Source organism: Gossypium hirsutum, chromosome D13 (genome assembly GCF_007990345.1).
Source record: "Gossypium hirsutum isolate 1008001.06 chromosome D13, Gossypium_hirsutum_v2.1, whole genome shotgun sequence".
Classification (NCBI taxonomy): Eukaryota; Viridiplantae; Streptophyta; class Magnoliopsida; order Malvales; family Malvaceae; genus Gossypium; species Gossypium hirsutum.
In genome coordinates, this window is record NC_053449.1 from 53,731,762 (window position 1) to 53,748,815 (window position 17,054).

General features: G+C 33.6%; 1 protein-coding gene and 1 pseudogene across 4 annotated transcripts; both read left to right on the forward strand.

Moving 5' to 3' along the window:
• The first annotated feature begins 735 nt into the window (after positions 1-735).
• LOC107919222 (scopoletin 8-hydroxylase-like) lies at positions 736-2,016 on the forward strand (annotated as a pseudogene).
• Positions 2,017-7,186: 5,170 nt separating this feature from the next.
• Positions 7,187-14,958, forward strand: LOC107920355 (post-GPI attachment to proteins factor 3). Of its 4 annotated transcripts, XM_016850033.2 has the most exons (7): positions 7,187-7,365; positions 7,580-7,681; positions 12,631-12,892; positions 13,025-13,221; positions 13,947-14,134; positions 14,413-14,705; positions 14,815-14,958. In XM_016850033.2, exons 2-6 carry the CDS (start codon positions 7,584-7,586, stop codon positions 14,697-14,699), a joined length of 1,032 nt encoding a protein of 343 aa, XP_016705522.1. In that variant the 5' UTR covers positions 7,187-7,365; positions 7,580-7,583; the 3' UTR covers positions 14,700-14,705; positions 14,815-14,958. The 4 variants fall into 4 exon arrangements, with proteins under 4 accessions (XP_016705522.1, XP_016705520.1, XP_016705521.1 ...); XM_016850031.2 differs by having other exon boundaries at positions 14,413-14,958; XM_041109126.1 differs by lacking the exon at positions 7,187-7,365 and having other exon boundaries at positions 7,413-7,681.
• The last annotated feature ends 2,096 nt before the right edge of the window (positions 14,959-17,054 follow it).

The window sequence follows — 17,054 nt, forward strand, 5'->3', positions numbered from 1 at the left end:
AAGGTGGTAACAACAATCAAGTTTAATCATTGTTTGAACTTGATTAACATCCTGAGAATTTGAGCACCTTCAGGTGTATGGCGCTCGAGAGCGCATTTGTAGGCACTACAAAAGATAGCTTTATCGAATTTGGGGAGTTGAAGGAAGTGTGTGAAGATGTGATTATCCTAATCAAATCTTCAAGGTGGAGATTGTTAACATTAATGGAAGACAATTAATAATGGTTGCCATTAACATTAATGGGAGACAATCAATAATGACAACCACCAACTTTGGAAAAGTGGCAAGGGATAATTTTTTTTGGTCCTTGAGATAATGGGCTATTTATTGTTTGGTCCTTGAACCTCAACTATAAATAGGCCTTCTCATTTCTCATTTCAATTCATCCCAACCAATCTTTCTCTCTTAGTTTTCTCTCTTCTCCCATTTGAGAATTCTTAAGGAATTCTATTTGTTTGTAATACTTTGGAGATAGTAAAGTTATCATCTGGTGTTACTGCCCGAGGACGTAGGTATAATTTACCGAACCTCGTTAAAACTCTTGTGTTCTTTCTTGTCCTATTTTTCTTTCAATATTTGAGGGTATAATAGTAGTATTTAATTGTGCTATTAAATTACTATAGAAGGGATATTCTGTCTAAGGAAAGACTTGGTATTTAAGAGATCCATGTGATCCACCTCTCTTCCTTGGGAATTGAACTTTGTGTGATTTTTTAGTACAATAATTTACACGCTTCCGACCCTATTGGAACAACACTGCCACCCATTGATTTGTCGAAGCTGGATGGCCATGGCCCTGATCACGATGAAGTGGCCAACCAAATTGTTAGAGCTGCTGAAACTCTTGGTTTCTTCCAAGTTGTTAACCATGGTGTCCCCCTTCATCTACTGGAATCCCTTAAAGTTTCTGCACATGAATTCTTCAGCTTGCCCCCTCAAAGGAAGGCCGTTTATCTTGCAGACGTTAGTCCAAGTCCACTAGTGAAGTACGTGACCAGCTTTATCCCAGAGAAAGAGAAAGCATTGGGATGGAAAGATTATATCCTCATGCAATACACCAATGATGATGAAGCTCTTCAACATTGGCCTCAAGAAATCAAGTGAGATACATAAATTAATTGCTGCTTATCTATTTGACCCCTTTATATGTTTTCTTTTTAACTTCTAGGGAGATGTTACTTGAGTATTTGAGGAGTTCAATAGGCATGGTGAAAAAATTGCTTCAAGTTTCGCTGGGAAATTTGGGGGTGAAACCAGACGACTCAATGATTGATGTACTTATTGGCAAGAAGATGCTAAGTATGATCTTTTATCCAATATGTCCTAATCCGGATCTTACCCTTGGAGTAGGACGCCACTCCGATATAGATACTTTCACAGTCTTATTACAAGATGAAGTTGGTGGTTTATATGTCAAAATGGAACAAGATACGGGTTATGGAAAGAAAGGAGATTGGATACATATCCCTCCTACTCCCAATGCTTTGGTCATCAATGTTGATGATATGCTATAGGTAATTCTCAAGTACTAATTTCATGATTTATCTCTAAACCTAGTAACACGTTTATAATTTATGTTATTATCTGTAGATACTAAGCAATGGAAAATACAAAAGTGCAGAGCATATAGTTTGTACTTCAAGTACAAATTCAAGGGTGTCAATACCCATTTTTATAATGCCAAGAGAAACGACAAAGATTGCACCTCTGCCTCAAGTAGTGGAGAAAGATGGAATTGCTGTTTATAGAGAGGTTGTATATGTTGATTATATGAATAAGGTTTTTGCAAATGCACTGGACGGTAAAAAGCCACTTGATTTTGCAAAAATTAGTCCTGCATAACTCACACTTGAAAAGCAATATGCAGATTACGTGCTTCATCAGTTTACCAATAAATTCAAGGGTGATGAGCTCTTTCAAATTCTACATTCCTGATCTTCCCAAGCTTAAACAAAAAGCTGCTCTTTCATGTAATTGTGTTTGTTTATTTGAAATCAAAATACAGATTTGTGGTTAGCATGTGTCAGGGATACCACATGTCTTCTACAATTGGTTATAATTTAAGATAAAACTCATAAATCATTTTTAAAATTCATTGTGGGAGTGAAGTTAGGGCATTGAACAAAAGGTCGGCGACAAATAATTGGAAATGTATAGTTCAATTTCAAGTTGGGATCCATTTTCACTCCATCTATATCAATTCTCACTACATTCTTTTTTTTTCTTAATTATTTATATAAAGAAACCCCAAATGGGGTTAACGCTGGACTTGTTTTTTTTTTTCATTTATTTTTGTTTTTAAAATTTTAAATTTTAAAATTATTTTAGTTTGAGAGAAATCTCAAATTTTATATGAATTTTGGTTTAATGTATAATTTTACATATAAATTTTGATTTTGTATAATTTTATGAAATTTAGATTTGATTCAATTCTCAGATATTTTTAGCACAATTATTGATATAATTTTATTTTTTTGTTTACTATTGTTTACAGAAATAATTTGATGTATTTATTTTTTTTAAATATGTATAATTAAATTAAAATTAAAATTTCATGTACATATTTAAACCACAATCAAAATTTTATATATATAATTATACTATGTAATAATTACCGTTAAATAGATATATAACCGCACAAGTAGCGGGATTTTTAAATGAAGTGTTGTCAATTTTTACAATTGGTGTTTATGCTTTCTGCTGCAAGATGTAGTGATATTTGTCTAGGAGAATGCTGCAATAATTCGACGCAATTGCGACGCTTTTATCTAGAAATGCTGCAATATTTTTTATATTTTATGGTGTTTCTAGAAAAACGTTGCTATATCTATTTATGATATAATAATTTTTTAAAAATATTAATATTTTGATTTTTTAAATATTTTTTATTTTTATTTTAAGTTAACGGAGTTTGTTTGATGAAAATGATCATTTATATTATAATTTTTAAAAATATTTATGTTATAATAAAAATATTCTAAATATAGAATATAATGTTTAATTATATATATTATTTATTAAAAATAAAATAAAATAGTATTTAGCCGTGTTTGTGGTCAAATCGCCACAATAGTTGCATTTTTCCCACTAGAATGTTGCAGAATATTGATATGGTTATAGCTTTTTTTTAAAATGGCATCATATTTGGTCTATACTTAAGCGGCGTTTTTAAAAAACGTGACGAAATATGAGTTGTTTTATATGAGATATCACATTTTCTCTATTCTCAAATATACTTAATCCATAATCCCTTCTCCTTCCGCTAACCACGTCGATTGTCTATCCTATCGCCCTCTCGCTTGGCTCGCCTCTCCGTCTGTCAAGTGATTCATTCCTTGACAACCTCAATCTTTAGGTACAAAAATCTAACCATTTTGATAATTTTCCTCATTTTCGGTTATCTTATTTTGATTCAAATTTATCTATTTCTTACTAAATGAGTTTTAACTTGATTGGTACAGACATTATTATCAATGTAAGAGTCAAAAAAAAATTTGCTTTCCTTTTATTTTTGTATTCTATTGATTCAATCTTGTTATACAAAACTAATCAATTGTTGAAATTGAATTATCCGATTTGCTTATATATAGATTTAACTAAAGAGGTAGAGATTGCAAAAGTTGGATTAAGAATTTGAAGAATTGGGCTGTTAAATTGTAATGAGATTTCATATATCTGAATTGTTTCCTTATATTTATATATTTTAAAATACTTTTATATTTATTCTTGGATAAATTCTTTTACATATATAAAAAAGGTAGGATGCATTAGACTTTGAGGATATAACATGTCTTTAGTATTATTTTATATTTATTGTTATAAATTTAATTTATCTTTTATAGTTAAGAATTTGATGAATGTATATTCATATAGTTATTCATTTATTTACATTGTGTTATTTTTTAGTTTATGCTATGTATTAATTCATTAGTTTTTAAATAAATTGTCATAATAATTTGGTTTAGAAAAATAAATTTATTATATAGTTAATTTGTACTTCACATGTCGGTTTAGAGACCATATTAAATTCTCTTGGGTTTTTTTTTTTGATAAATTAGATTTTGTTTTTTAAAGACATACTTAGACGACTATTAAATTTTAGGTATTAGTAGTGTATTTAATCTTATCGAAACATATTTTTATGAGTGCCTACTTTGTTCACTAAAAATATTGTATAAATCACTTTTCTGCTTTTAAATCAATCATATATTTAATATTTATCTTACATCTCAACAATGTATACGTGATTCAATATCTATTTAAATACTTACAAACCAAAACATGAATTAAATTTTTGCGCAGGAAATCTTTTACATTTTCTTAATTTTAAAATAATTTTTGAGACCTTCATCAAAATATAAATCATATTATATCAGCTTTTATGATAATAAATAATAATATGTTATAATAGGAGCTACTTTGCCCCAATTGCCTCTCCAGCTCTCTGGAAAAAAACAACCTTCAATGCTAACATGGCAACAATACAAAACCAACTAGATTCCTTTGACCATAAGGATTCTATGAACCTCCCTTCAAGCATTATAGAAGATCCCAACTCGACTATGCAATGAAAGAGTTCGCTCGTACACCACCGAGAACACTCACCTTCACCACAGGATTCGATTTTGATACTAGCCCCATCTATGGGAACAAAGATATGATCATCAAAGTCAGCAACCAAGATGTTATTGGTTGAACCCATTTATCCACGACATTAGTCAAAGGCTATTTGCCATGCTTCATCCCTATATGGTGTTCCACGTATTGGCAAACATATAATCTATAGGTTCGAGTAGCTAACCAATCATTATTCTACCCGGCTCGTCTTGAGCCCCTAGCAACCACCCATCCCTTGGACCAGAAGAGTTAGATAGGCCAACCCTATTATTGTTGGGACTTTTCTCCTCAAAACAATGTAACCAAAAGTTATTTAGAGTTAACAATTCATCAATCTTTATGAGGCACCCAACCTTATTGCGATCATACTATCCCTGAGCACTGCCACCCTTCACGTTAGGCACATAAACACATCGCTTCAATGAAGGCATCATCCAATTCATTGGAAATGGGGATCCATCCTCCAATTTTCTCTCTATAAAAATATATTTATATTTTCTAAAATGAGATACTTCTATCAAAAGTTTACAACTGCAATATGTGGGTATGCATTGTAAAGCAACACATCCCCAAGCTCCCACCAGTGTTCGAATTACAAATTCTTGAAACAACTAAAATTGGGCAAGTCACTCCTCCTACAGTCCAAGAAGAAAGCCAAGGAGATGCCGAGAGCCAAGAGGTGAAGCTTCCGAATGAAGAAAAAAATAGTTTAGGGTTTCTAGTGGATGATGAAGACGACATTTTTGAGCATTTCTTTTCAATTCCATTTTTTGTTTATTTTTAATGCATGGAAAATAGGTGACAATTAAGCGGGTAAGTTAATGTGCCGCATCAACTTTCCATAACGGGGTACCCCAATAATATGAGTAATTCTATTTAGTAGCTAAATGTGCTATTTACCTTAAGTTAAAATAGAAAGGTTGGGCATTATGTATACAGTGTACATGCTATTGCCATGGTAACACCTACCTAGGGAGGGAAATCCTTTTAAGCATTTCGTAGAAATGAGTAATGGGTAATTTTAGATTTGGTCCTTCATATTTTGTTGTTTATACGATTAGGTCTTCAATTGAAATATTTAGAACGTTCAATGAGGTCCATACCTCTTATTTATTTATTTACTAAATTTATTATATTTACTCAGTATAATAAAATGTTATGACCGAGGGTCTGCATTATAAAAAACGTAGTTGCTGCTGTTCTTTGTTGAATTGCTGGTAAACGTTTGTGCTATGAATAAATTAATAATAGAAAAGAAGAAGGAATTTTTATTTATTGGACTTGTCATCTAAAAAAGAAAAAGTCAATTGCTGTTTTTATAGCAGGGCAGCATTCAACCCCACAGTCTCACTCACACTGATAGATGTTTTAATAACAATTTAGTAGAAAAGAAATTAGATTTTCAAATTATGTTTTTAGCTTACTTATTTGATAAATATAAATTTTATTTTTGATCCTTACTTTTAAACCCTTCATATAATTTGTATTGACAAATCAATTTAAAAGTGGATGCTCAGAAAAGGAATTAAGGAATGAAGAAAAGAACGGTCAATTAGGGGTAATATAGTCTTAAAAAGATAATTAAAGTAAACTCAACAATTTTTTATTAAAATTTAAATTATTAGTATTAATTCTAATAGCTAGTCAAACAACCTAAAGCCCACATGGAACCCAGTTGTGGCTTATGCCTAATTTACCTCTAAAATTTGATGAAGCTTCTATTTAATTATGTAATTTTAACATGGTTTTGCCTTTTAATGTTTGATTTTAAAATTTTCTCTTCAAAATATAATGTTTTATCATTATATCTAATCTTTGTTAATTAAAATTTTATCCTTTAATTATATCCCTCTATAAGAAGCTACCCAGACAATCTTATTTTAACTATCGGATTCTCTGTTTATTCCGGACCTTGCTCACATTACATCTGTTCCCAATAAATACTAACTCAAAATTAGAATATGTCCGCTCGCTACGCTCCAAAAAATTAGATTAAAATTTAAATATATATATATATATAGATCACTAAAATTGAATTCCACATGAACACGCTAATAATTTTTACATGCTAATAATTTGTTATATATATTTAAGTTTTTCTCTAAATGTGTTATAATCTAGCACACATAATTGTATAAAATTTTAATACAAATTAATTTAAAGAATATGAACTTTAATACTGTGGTATAGATTATTGTTCATAAATTCAGCTGCTAAAATTTTCCATTTTAACCTTCTTTTTATATTTACTTTTTTTGACATAATGTTTAAAATTATACATAGCTCTCTTAACCCATAATAAAAACAATAATGTATTCAAACCCACATCCTCATGCATATTTACTAACAATGTTTATGTCAATCGAGTTAAGACTCAATCAGCCACCAACACGTAACAATCATTGAAGTAAAATCTTCTTGACAACAAATTGGGCTTAATGGAAGCTGTTGTTGGTCCAACTAATCTTAAAAGAGCCGAACAGTTGAAACTAAAACTAAATAAATAAATAAAACGTATTGCCTGAATCCAATAAAACTGAAATTGGGCCCCAAAACGTTAATTTACCCTTTGAATGCACACACGATTTTCAGCCTAGTGGCGTCCTCTCTCTTTCCCAAAGCCAATCTGTAAAGTCCAAAGAAGTCAGCTTCAGCTATCGTTTCTCAATGTCTTTCTTCTTCTTTATATAATCTTATATGTAGTCTAACTCTGCAATCTTCCAATCCCAGCAAGCGGCCCAACCAAAGGTAAACCATTTACTCTCTTTTTTTATTCATATTCTTGCTTTGTTTTAATCCTGTTTTGATCTATCCATACTTTCTTTTTTCTCCATCTTCTTCCAACCCATAGAAACCAAAATTACCCTTGTATTGAACTTGCCCATCAAAACTTTTATTGCCTCCATTTCCTCTGTTTCTTTTGGTTTCTGACACTTGTTGTTTGCTACTCACACCTTTTCAGTCAGATGATGATAGATCGTTATTCAATAGCTTTGTTTCTGGTTTTTTCATATCTTGTTGGCCTCTTGGATGCTAGTGCTGGTGATGCTGATCCACGTTACAGGTTTTTCGGTTTTCTTTTTCCTTTTTTAATTTTCTCCATCACCCTTAATTCTCTGCCCCCCCCCCTTTTGATGTATTAATGTTCTATTTTTTAGCTTATGCATCATACAAGTTTGTTTATGGTAGGAAAAAAGAAATCAAATTTCCAACTATCCGGGGGAAATTGCTGTGCCTTAGTGTTCTTTTCGATAAAAAAAACTATACTTGGTTATTGATTTTCGATAAGGATATGCTGAAGGATCTTGAGACTTTATCAGGTCCTGTAAAGTTTTGAAGTTTCAGTGTCTACTGCAAATGGCATGCATTTTACTTAGATTGGAAGGAGTCATGCATTAGAAATAATTGTTATACCACTCATTTGGTTAATGTTAGTGGCCATTCCTTCAATAAGAAATGCAGTGGATGCATAATGTGACTGGTTTGTGTTGCTACCTTAAAAGATAAACTCGTGATTCACCACTGAGTATTACTAGCTTTATAAATGTTATTAATGCAAGTCCCAAAAATTGGTCTTTGCACCCTTTATGGATACGTGCTTCATATGGGTTATGGGTAAGTTTAGAAATTTCAAGGTTTCTTGTTAAAACCTGGGGATGTAAGGAGGAGCTGCTTTGAGTTCACATAGAAAATATGCATTTACTAATATAGTGTGAAGTTTTTCTGTTAGTTAAAAAGACTTTATGTATGATGGAGCTCATGAGGGTTGATATTTGATTGCTTGGCTTGGCCCTCGCCTAGATAAGAGTAATTTCCTTTCAAGTTGAAGACAAACTTATGTTGGTCACAACAATTAAAGTTCTTTTTTATTGCAAGTGTTTGCATTTGTGAGTTAAGTCTAGTATTTTTTCTTTCAGTTTTTAATGATTTTAACGAGAGAAGAATACGAAGTTGCTATACTCATCTTTGTGCTTAAAAGCAAGCTTTTTAGGTGCCTGAAAGCTTGCCTAGATGAGACTAGGTATTATATTGATTGCATGGCCGTCAAGGCACTCAAAGCTGAGTGCATTAGTTCAGGTGATAAGTAATCAAGATTAGCACCTCATGGAAACTACTGACTTTGTTGCTTTACAATTTTCCTTCTTCATAAAGCAAATTGTATCCATTATTTAATTGATGCTTAAGGTTGGAATGGGTCCTTTTGGATGAAAGTAGAACATAAGGCTAGACGGTGTTTACATAATTGTGCATCATTGTGGCTTCTAATTGGCTGCATATACAAACAAGAACTTCTTAATCTTTTATTCGGTTTCTCTTTTTTTTTCCCTCTTAATTGATCATGAAATTCTATGAATTTATTTAGATTTTGCTGTAGGAATTTAAATATTTGTTTTGAATTCCACAAAAATTTCCTTGTTAACCATATTTAACAAATTATATACTTTGGATGAGGACATTGTTTGTATGTGCATATTTCATGTTAAACATGCATATGCACTTATGTCTGCATATATTTAATAGAGTGCGAGCCTTGTTCAGATTTAATCGGACTCTCTCACACCCTTCTAAACCTGTATCTGATATTGAACCTTGTGTCATTGTTGTTGATACTAGTCTTAACCTCTCACACATGATTGTTATCTGGATAAGTTTTTTACTTGATTGATTCCTAGAATAAGAACTGATTATACTATAATATGCTTGAGAAGGGAGTTATAAAAAGAAAAAAAATACTAGAGTTTGCAGCCTGTACAGGAGTAATGCGTGGTACTTTGTCATTTAATTTCTCAAACTTGCAGTGCTAGGATAATAGCAATAGGAGATATGACCTCTAAGAACCATAACTGTTGCTCATCTAAATTACAAGGGCGCACTTGTTATGAATATGTGAATAGAATCGTGTCACTAGGATTAACAGGGAAAATGAGATTAATTGTCTTTCCTTTAACTTGAATTCCACAACGACCTAATTTGATTGACAATTCAAACCCATCAGAGGGAGCTTGAAACTTTAGAACTCATTAGAGAGAGACCCGAATCCCTTTAGGGTTTTTATTATTCCATTCACCCTTTTAAATAATGACCAATCTTATTACATGATTAGGAACCCTATAAATTAGGCTCCTCATAAACGAAAATAAACAGCTATATTCTAGAAAGGACAGAAATCAACTAAAGTGAAATCGCAATAGAGAAACCTAAGGAAAGAAATCAATTAAAATAAAATCACAATCGAGAAATCTACTGAAATAAAATCGCAAACTCATCCACAACAATACTTCATGTGTATTTTATATGAGCTTCCTCAAGTAAAGTCTTGATTTTGCCTGTTTGTCGGACATTTATGGAAGTCATTAGCAGTTTGTATTTTCTACCTAAATCAGATGAAAGGTGTTTATGTTGGCAAAGTTATATTTTGAAGAAATGCACATATATGATATATCTGTTAAGAATTTACCAACAGGATCGTATCACAAGACAATTGTCAGGGGACGCGAAGTCAATTGTCTTCCCCTTATCTAGATTTTGGAATGACCTGTTGTGGTTGGCAGTTCAAACTCATCAAAGGGAGTTTGAAACCTTAGGACTCGTTTTAGAAATAAACCAGATGTTTTTTAGGGTTTTTGATAAAATTCTACTTAGGTTTTATTATTCTTACGTAAAAAGGAAACCCATTCTAGAAAGGAAAAAAATTAATCAAGAAACCTAAGAAAAGAAATCAATTGACATCAAATTGCAATCAAGAAACCTAAGTCTTAATTAGAGAATCGAAATCAATTGCCTTTCCTAACTTAGGTTCAGCCCACAAAAGCGTCCACAACATTACTCCCTTCAGCAGAAAGAGCTTGTTGTCAATTTTGAAGTCAGTATAAACTTGATCATGTAAATTAGCTTGGTTTAGTCTCAATTTCAGTTTCTAGTTCTGCGTCATTGTGGTCAACGAATTCCAACCAAAAGAGCTTCTTAGATTGATGCCTAATTGTATACCACTCATCACACTTATAACACAAGCCCTTTGCCTTTTCTCAGTTGTTTCTGCCTTAATAATTTTTGTATAAAAGAGGTAGATGAATTTACCGAATTTGCTTTCGCATTTCTTCCTAACGTATTTTTGCCCTTAAAGTTTATGATACCAAACTGTCATATTAGTAGGAGAATCAGAACTATCCTAATTGCCTTGCCAAGTTCCTCTACACTTATTCCCAACCTATAGCATTTGTTGCCTCTATTCAAAGGCTCTAGCGAGGCTTATAGCCATGGTTAAATGAAGGGGTTCGTGCATTTGAACATCTAGTTGAATGGAATATCCAGTCCAGCCATGAATAATCCAACATCTGGGTCTACTGGAACATATTGACTAGCTCGTGCTAACTTTTCCTAAAATTGTCGCTGATTAAGCTCTATAGTCTCTGTCCATTTTAAGCTAACCAAATCCCCCAATGGGTTGCTGCTTATCAGAAGACCAAAACGGAGGGAGTAATAATTGAGAAATTCTAACTAGTTCATCATTTGCCTATCCAACTTAAGCTAATAATACCAAAGTTGTGCCTCACCCAGTCTGTGGAAGGCTGCCAAACGTGCCTGCCTCCTTGGTGTGATGGCTTTCGAAGAACTATCACAGCGTGGAGCCAAATCAAGGCATCTTTGGACCCATCAAAAGTAGGAAAATCTAATTTTGTGTACCTGTGGTGACCTGTCATGCCTCCTCCAGCAGCTGGTGGGAGACATGCTCAATAGTCAGATTGTATTCCTGCTTTTGTCACCATCTCTGATTGTTGATTTGCCTAAAGTCAAAAATTAAGGTTTTCATCTATTCCTGGATTTGTAAAGTCATTTGCTGACGATGGTTGTCTATGTGATTTTCCATATCATTAAATTTAGTTTCTACTGGAGATTTTGTAACAGTTTGCTCTTCCTGTAACAATGCTTGTACGAAGTTGCCCATTGTGGTAGGCACTGATGCCAAATTGTTAAGAATACATGAATAGGATCGTGTCACTGGGCGATTGACAGGGAAGCCAAAGTCAGGTTGTCTTCCCCTTGTCTTGATTTCTTGAACAACCTATTGTGGTTGACAGTTCAAACTCATCAGACGGAGACTGAAATTTTAGGACTTGTTAGAGAGAGAGCAAGATCTCTTTTTCGCATTTTTGATAAAGTTCTACTTAGGTTTTATTATTCCATACCTCCCTTTAAATAAGGATCAATCTTATTACATAAACTGGAAACCTTTTCTAGAAAGTAAAGAAATTAATTGAAATAAAATTGCAATTAAGAAACCCAAGGAAAGAGCTCGACTAAAATAAGATCGTAATCAAGAAAACTAAGCCTTAATTAATGGCCTTTCCTAACATAGGTTCGCCCCACAAAAGAATCCACAATAATTTCACTGTGGTTGTACTTGTAGGAGTAATCTAACAGCATTATGCTTTGGCAAAGCTGTCTAAAGAAAATAAATGATAAAGGAATAAAGTGAGTCACACCTTCTTGGTTGAAATGTGCCTGTAGTCCTTGTACTTTTCGAAATTTGGGAATTTATTCCCTGTACTTTTATTTTCAGGAATTTAGTTTCTCTACTTTCAAATTTCAAAATTTAGGTCCAACTGTTAATGCTGTTACCTTTTTTTTGTTAAATTGGTTGCTGTGACATTTTGAAATAATAATAATAAAAACTACTCACTTGATAGCCATGTAATTAAGAAAAGATGCTGTAATTAACCTGAATTTAACAAAAAAAATAACAATATTAACAGTTAGGCCTGAATTTTGAAATCGTAAAAGTAGAGGGACCAAATTCCTAATTTTCAAGAAGTACAGGGACTATAGACATATTTTAACCCATCTTATTTCTTTGTAATTTGAAATGGGGTAAGGGTGTTCCTTGTTATGGATTGCAATATGCCATACTCCTTTTTCTCTAACTTGAAATTAATTTAATCCTGATTCCTATACCATTTTGTATGAAATGATTAAACAATTAGGTAGTCTAAACATGGATTGTTTGAATTTTAGGGGTTGTGTGGCAGAATGCGAGAAAACTGGTTGTGCTGGGGGAACTTGCTTTCCACACTGCAAGTTTCCTTCCGATGGTGTTGCCAATGATGGTCCATGGTATATGCAAGAGCCACTTTACTTGAAGTGGAAACAATGGGATTGCCAAAGTGACTGTCGTTACAATTGTATGATTGACAGAGAGAAAGAAAGGGAAGCAGTTGGTCATGGACCTGTCAAGTATCATGGTAAATGGCCCTTCACGCGAGTTTTTGGAATTCAGGTTTGCTCTTTTCTTTTCTTTTCTTTTCTTTTCTTTTCTTTTTACCCCACCAAGCATTTTTCCTTTTTTTCATGGAATTTTAGCGACTTCTTTTTGCAGTATTCATCTTGACCTTGCTGTTTATTTGCTCAGGAACCAGCTTCTGTAGCATTCTCTGCACTCAACCTAGCAATGCATTTTCATGGTTGGCTATCTTTCTTCATCCTTCTTTACTATAACTTGCCTTTGAGACAAGATAAGAAAGCATACTATGAATATGCAAGTTTGTGGCACATATATGGACTTTTGGCAATGAACTCATGGCTCTGGAGTGCTGTTTTCCACAGTCGGTAATAAAATTTTCCATTCTCCACTTCTCCTATTTCCCAGAGATAAATGTCTTTGGAACTTTGCATCAACGACACGTGTGGTTCTTTTTAGTACCTGCAAACTTACAGCTTTTATATTTTTCGGTTTGGATGGATATTTTTTTGCTTTTATAAAATCATAAAACTAATGTAACAAGGGGAAGCGAAAGAAACTAATCTGGCAAATAAGATGCTTCTTGCCCCAATATTGCCTTGCAAAGTCAGATCCTGAATTGGCGTTTTAAACAGAACCTAGTTTTGTTTCTCTCCTTACTCAAGTCTGTGTTCTGTGTTGCATGTGCTTGGGTTCAAGTGTCAGAGTCTGATGTATCAGACATGATATGTTTTTACCTTTTTCCTTGTGTTTAGAAGATTGTATCCTCATTGTGATGTCTAGCTTAAGGTATCCAATGTCGTATGTGTGTAGGAGAACAGGACGGTAAGAGGAATTTAATTTGTCATTTTACCTTCGAGCTGGAGATTTTTTTCTTTTTTCATTTTAATGCATTCTGTCTGTCAATTGGTAGAAATGTTGCATTTCCCTCAATGTCTTGTCTAGATTGGAAAATATTTGGCTTAGTTGGCTTAATCATAAGTCACACACGTGTCTAGAAACTCTAAGTTCTCTCTCCCCTTCTGTGAGCAACTCCTTGTACACCCAAATGATGGTCTTGTTTCTGACCCTGATATGTTTGTTTGAACTGCAGTGATGTGGATTTAACAGAAAAGTTAGACTACTCATCTGCTGTGGCACTGCTTGGGTACTCTCTTATTGTATCCATACTAAGAAGTTTCAATGTGAGAGTTGAGGCTGCTAGAGTCATGGTTGCCGCTCCATTTCTTGCCTTTGTAACTACTCATATATTGTACCTCAACTTTTATACCTTTGACTATGGTAAGATCTCTGTTCTTTTGATAGCTTGTTTCTACTTCTAACATTTTTTCAGTATCTGAGGGTTTAAGTGTACATTATGTCCGAGGGTTTAGGTGTACATAAGTTCTAATTAGCTAAAAGATACTCCACTTGATTTCCTCAACTGTGTGCAATGTCACTTCTCTCATTAAGAATACAAAATTGGACAACTCCATGCCCTTGGAGTGTTGTTTTTTTCTTTTAAACATGATTTTCTTGCACTATTGGCCAGAATAACATGTTCTGAAACATTTGTGCAGGGTGGAACATGAAAGTTTGTGTAGCCATTGGGGTTGCTCAACTTCTCATTTGGGCAATCTGGGTTGGTATTACTTGCCATCCTTCTCGCTGGAAGTTGTGGGTGGTGGTGGTTGGAGGGGGGCTTGCAATGCTTTTGGAGATCTATGATTTCCCTCCTTATCAAGGATTCTTTGATGCCCATGCTATATGGCATGCCACAACTATTCCACTTACCTGCCTGTGGTGGAGCTTCATTAGGGACGACGCAAAGTTTCAGACTTCTATCCTCCTTAAGAAGGCTAAGTAGTCGCATGTAAAACTAACATCATCTTGTAGCAGCTCCACCATTCAAAAGCCTTTTGTCGTATCCTTTGGCACAATGTTTTTACATATAATATATTTCCCGGTTATTTATGATGCAGAAATGGAGATCTCATCTGCTCACTGCTCTGTTGGTTGAAACTTAAAAAAGACCATTTTTGTTGGATGCTCAACTTCAACATGAATTCTTTTGTAGATTCAAATCATTATATTTTGTTGAATTGGTACTTGACCCTGTTAGTTTATACATTTATGTTGGAATTTCAACATGTAAATTTTTCCGTATTTTTCAAATTATAAACTAATTTATGTTTTAAATGAGCAACGATGGATAGGAATTCTTAGTAGAAGCAATCGACCTCAAGAGCCATTTCTACAATGGTCGCTTCTATTAACTGACGTGGTCGTTGAACAGCCTATTATTTATCTGGTTTTGCCCTTCTTTTGTATCTGAAGACGCAATTAGTAGTTAATAAAAGGTTAAAATATGCAATAGGTAACAAATTTGGATTTTAGTCTCTATTTTTTTATTTTCAAAAATTTAATTCTTTTACTTTTTAGGTTTCAGAATTTAGGTCTAAATGTTTATACTATTTTTTTTGTTAAATTTGTTGGTGTGACATTTAAAAAAAATATACTTTCTTAGTATCCATGTAACTCAAAAAATGTTGTAATGAATGTGAATTTAATATTCATTTTAATTGTATTAACAGTTAGATCTAAAATTTAAAATTTAAAAAAATAAATGGATTAAATTTTTAGAGATAATTGGCTCTCATGACTTTTTGCACAAGGTTTAAAGTTGGTAGGTTGCCAATGAGGTACATTGGTGCTCCTTTTGTTTCTCGAAAGCAATCTCACTTCTTGCACAAGGTTTAAAGTTGGTAAGCTACCAATGAGGTACCTTGGTGCACCTCTTGTTTCTTGGAAGCTGTCTCACTTCTTGCACAAGGTTTAAAGTCGGTAGGCTGCTAGTGAGGTACTTCGGTGTTCCTCTTGTTTCTTGGAAGATGTCTCACTTCTTATACAAGGTTTAAAGTTGGTAAGCTGCTAGTGAGGTACTTTGGTGTTCCTCTTGTTTCTCGGAAGTTGTCTCGATCTAACTGTGTTGCTTTAACCAATAGGATTCAAGGTTGTGATATTTAGTGTGCAAGCTTATTGGAGCCATCAATTTCTAATGCTTAAGTGTAATACCCCTAACCCATATCTGTCATCAGAATAGGGTTTCAGAGCATTACCAGAATTTATAGATCATTTACATATATTTCATTTCATTTGACATTCATATCATAAACCAAACAAAATAAATCATATAGTCCCTTATATGAACCCTCAAGGCCCAAAATACACATTAAAAATAAGTTGGGAAACCAAACAAAACTAATCATGTGGTCCCTTATATGAACTCTCGAGGCCCAAAATATACATTAGAAAAAAGTCGAGACTAAACCAGGTACTCAGAAAATTTTTCGCAAAATATCAAAATTTTTCTAAGGTGCAGGGGACACACGCCCGTGTGGTCAGGCCGTGTGGACATTTAAAATAGGGACACACGGCCGTGTCTAGCCCGTGTCCATACCCGTGTAACTTCTAACTTGGGTCACACGGCCAAACCACATGCCCGTGTGCTAGGCCGTGTGAGCATACTGACTTGTAATTAAATAGGTGCAGGGATCACATGGCCAAGTCACACGCCCGTGTGCTAGGTCGTGTGAACAAATTTGAGCATTCTGTTTTGAAATTTTTAAGATGCAGGGGCCACACGCCCAAGCATGAGGCCGTGTGTCATATACGGCTGAGACACACGCCCGTGTCTCTGCCCGTGTGGACAAAAATAGGTCATTTCTAATACCACTTTTCTCACCTAATTTGTCTTCCACCTACATTAACACTTTCACCAACCAATACAAGACATCTAATTTAAGCTAAAACCAAGTTTAATACATGTCATAGCACCCCATATGCCTAAGTATTCAATCTTACCTAAACGACCATATAAACACATATGCATATTTCTCTAATCATGTTATTCTAAACCATTCATCAACATAACAAACATGATAAGCCACACTTATATACATATCAAATATATCTAACTCAAGCCATTTCAATGGCTATTTACAACAAAATACTTTTAAGCCAACATTGGCCAAATTACCCTATACATGTCATTATAACCAAAAGTAATTTTGTTATAACCAAAAGGATAGTGTGATGTTGCTTCGACCAGCTTCCAACCAAATCGAGCTTCCGAATTACTATAAAACAAAGGAAATGAAACAGAGTAAGCATTTAATGCTTAGTAAGTTAGAATAACGGAAATTAACTTACCATTATTTCA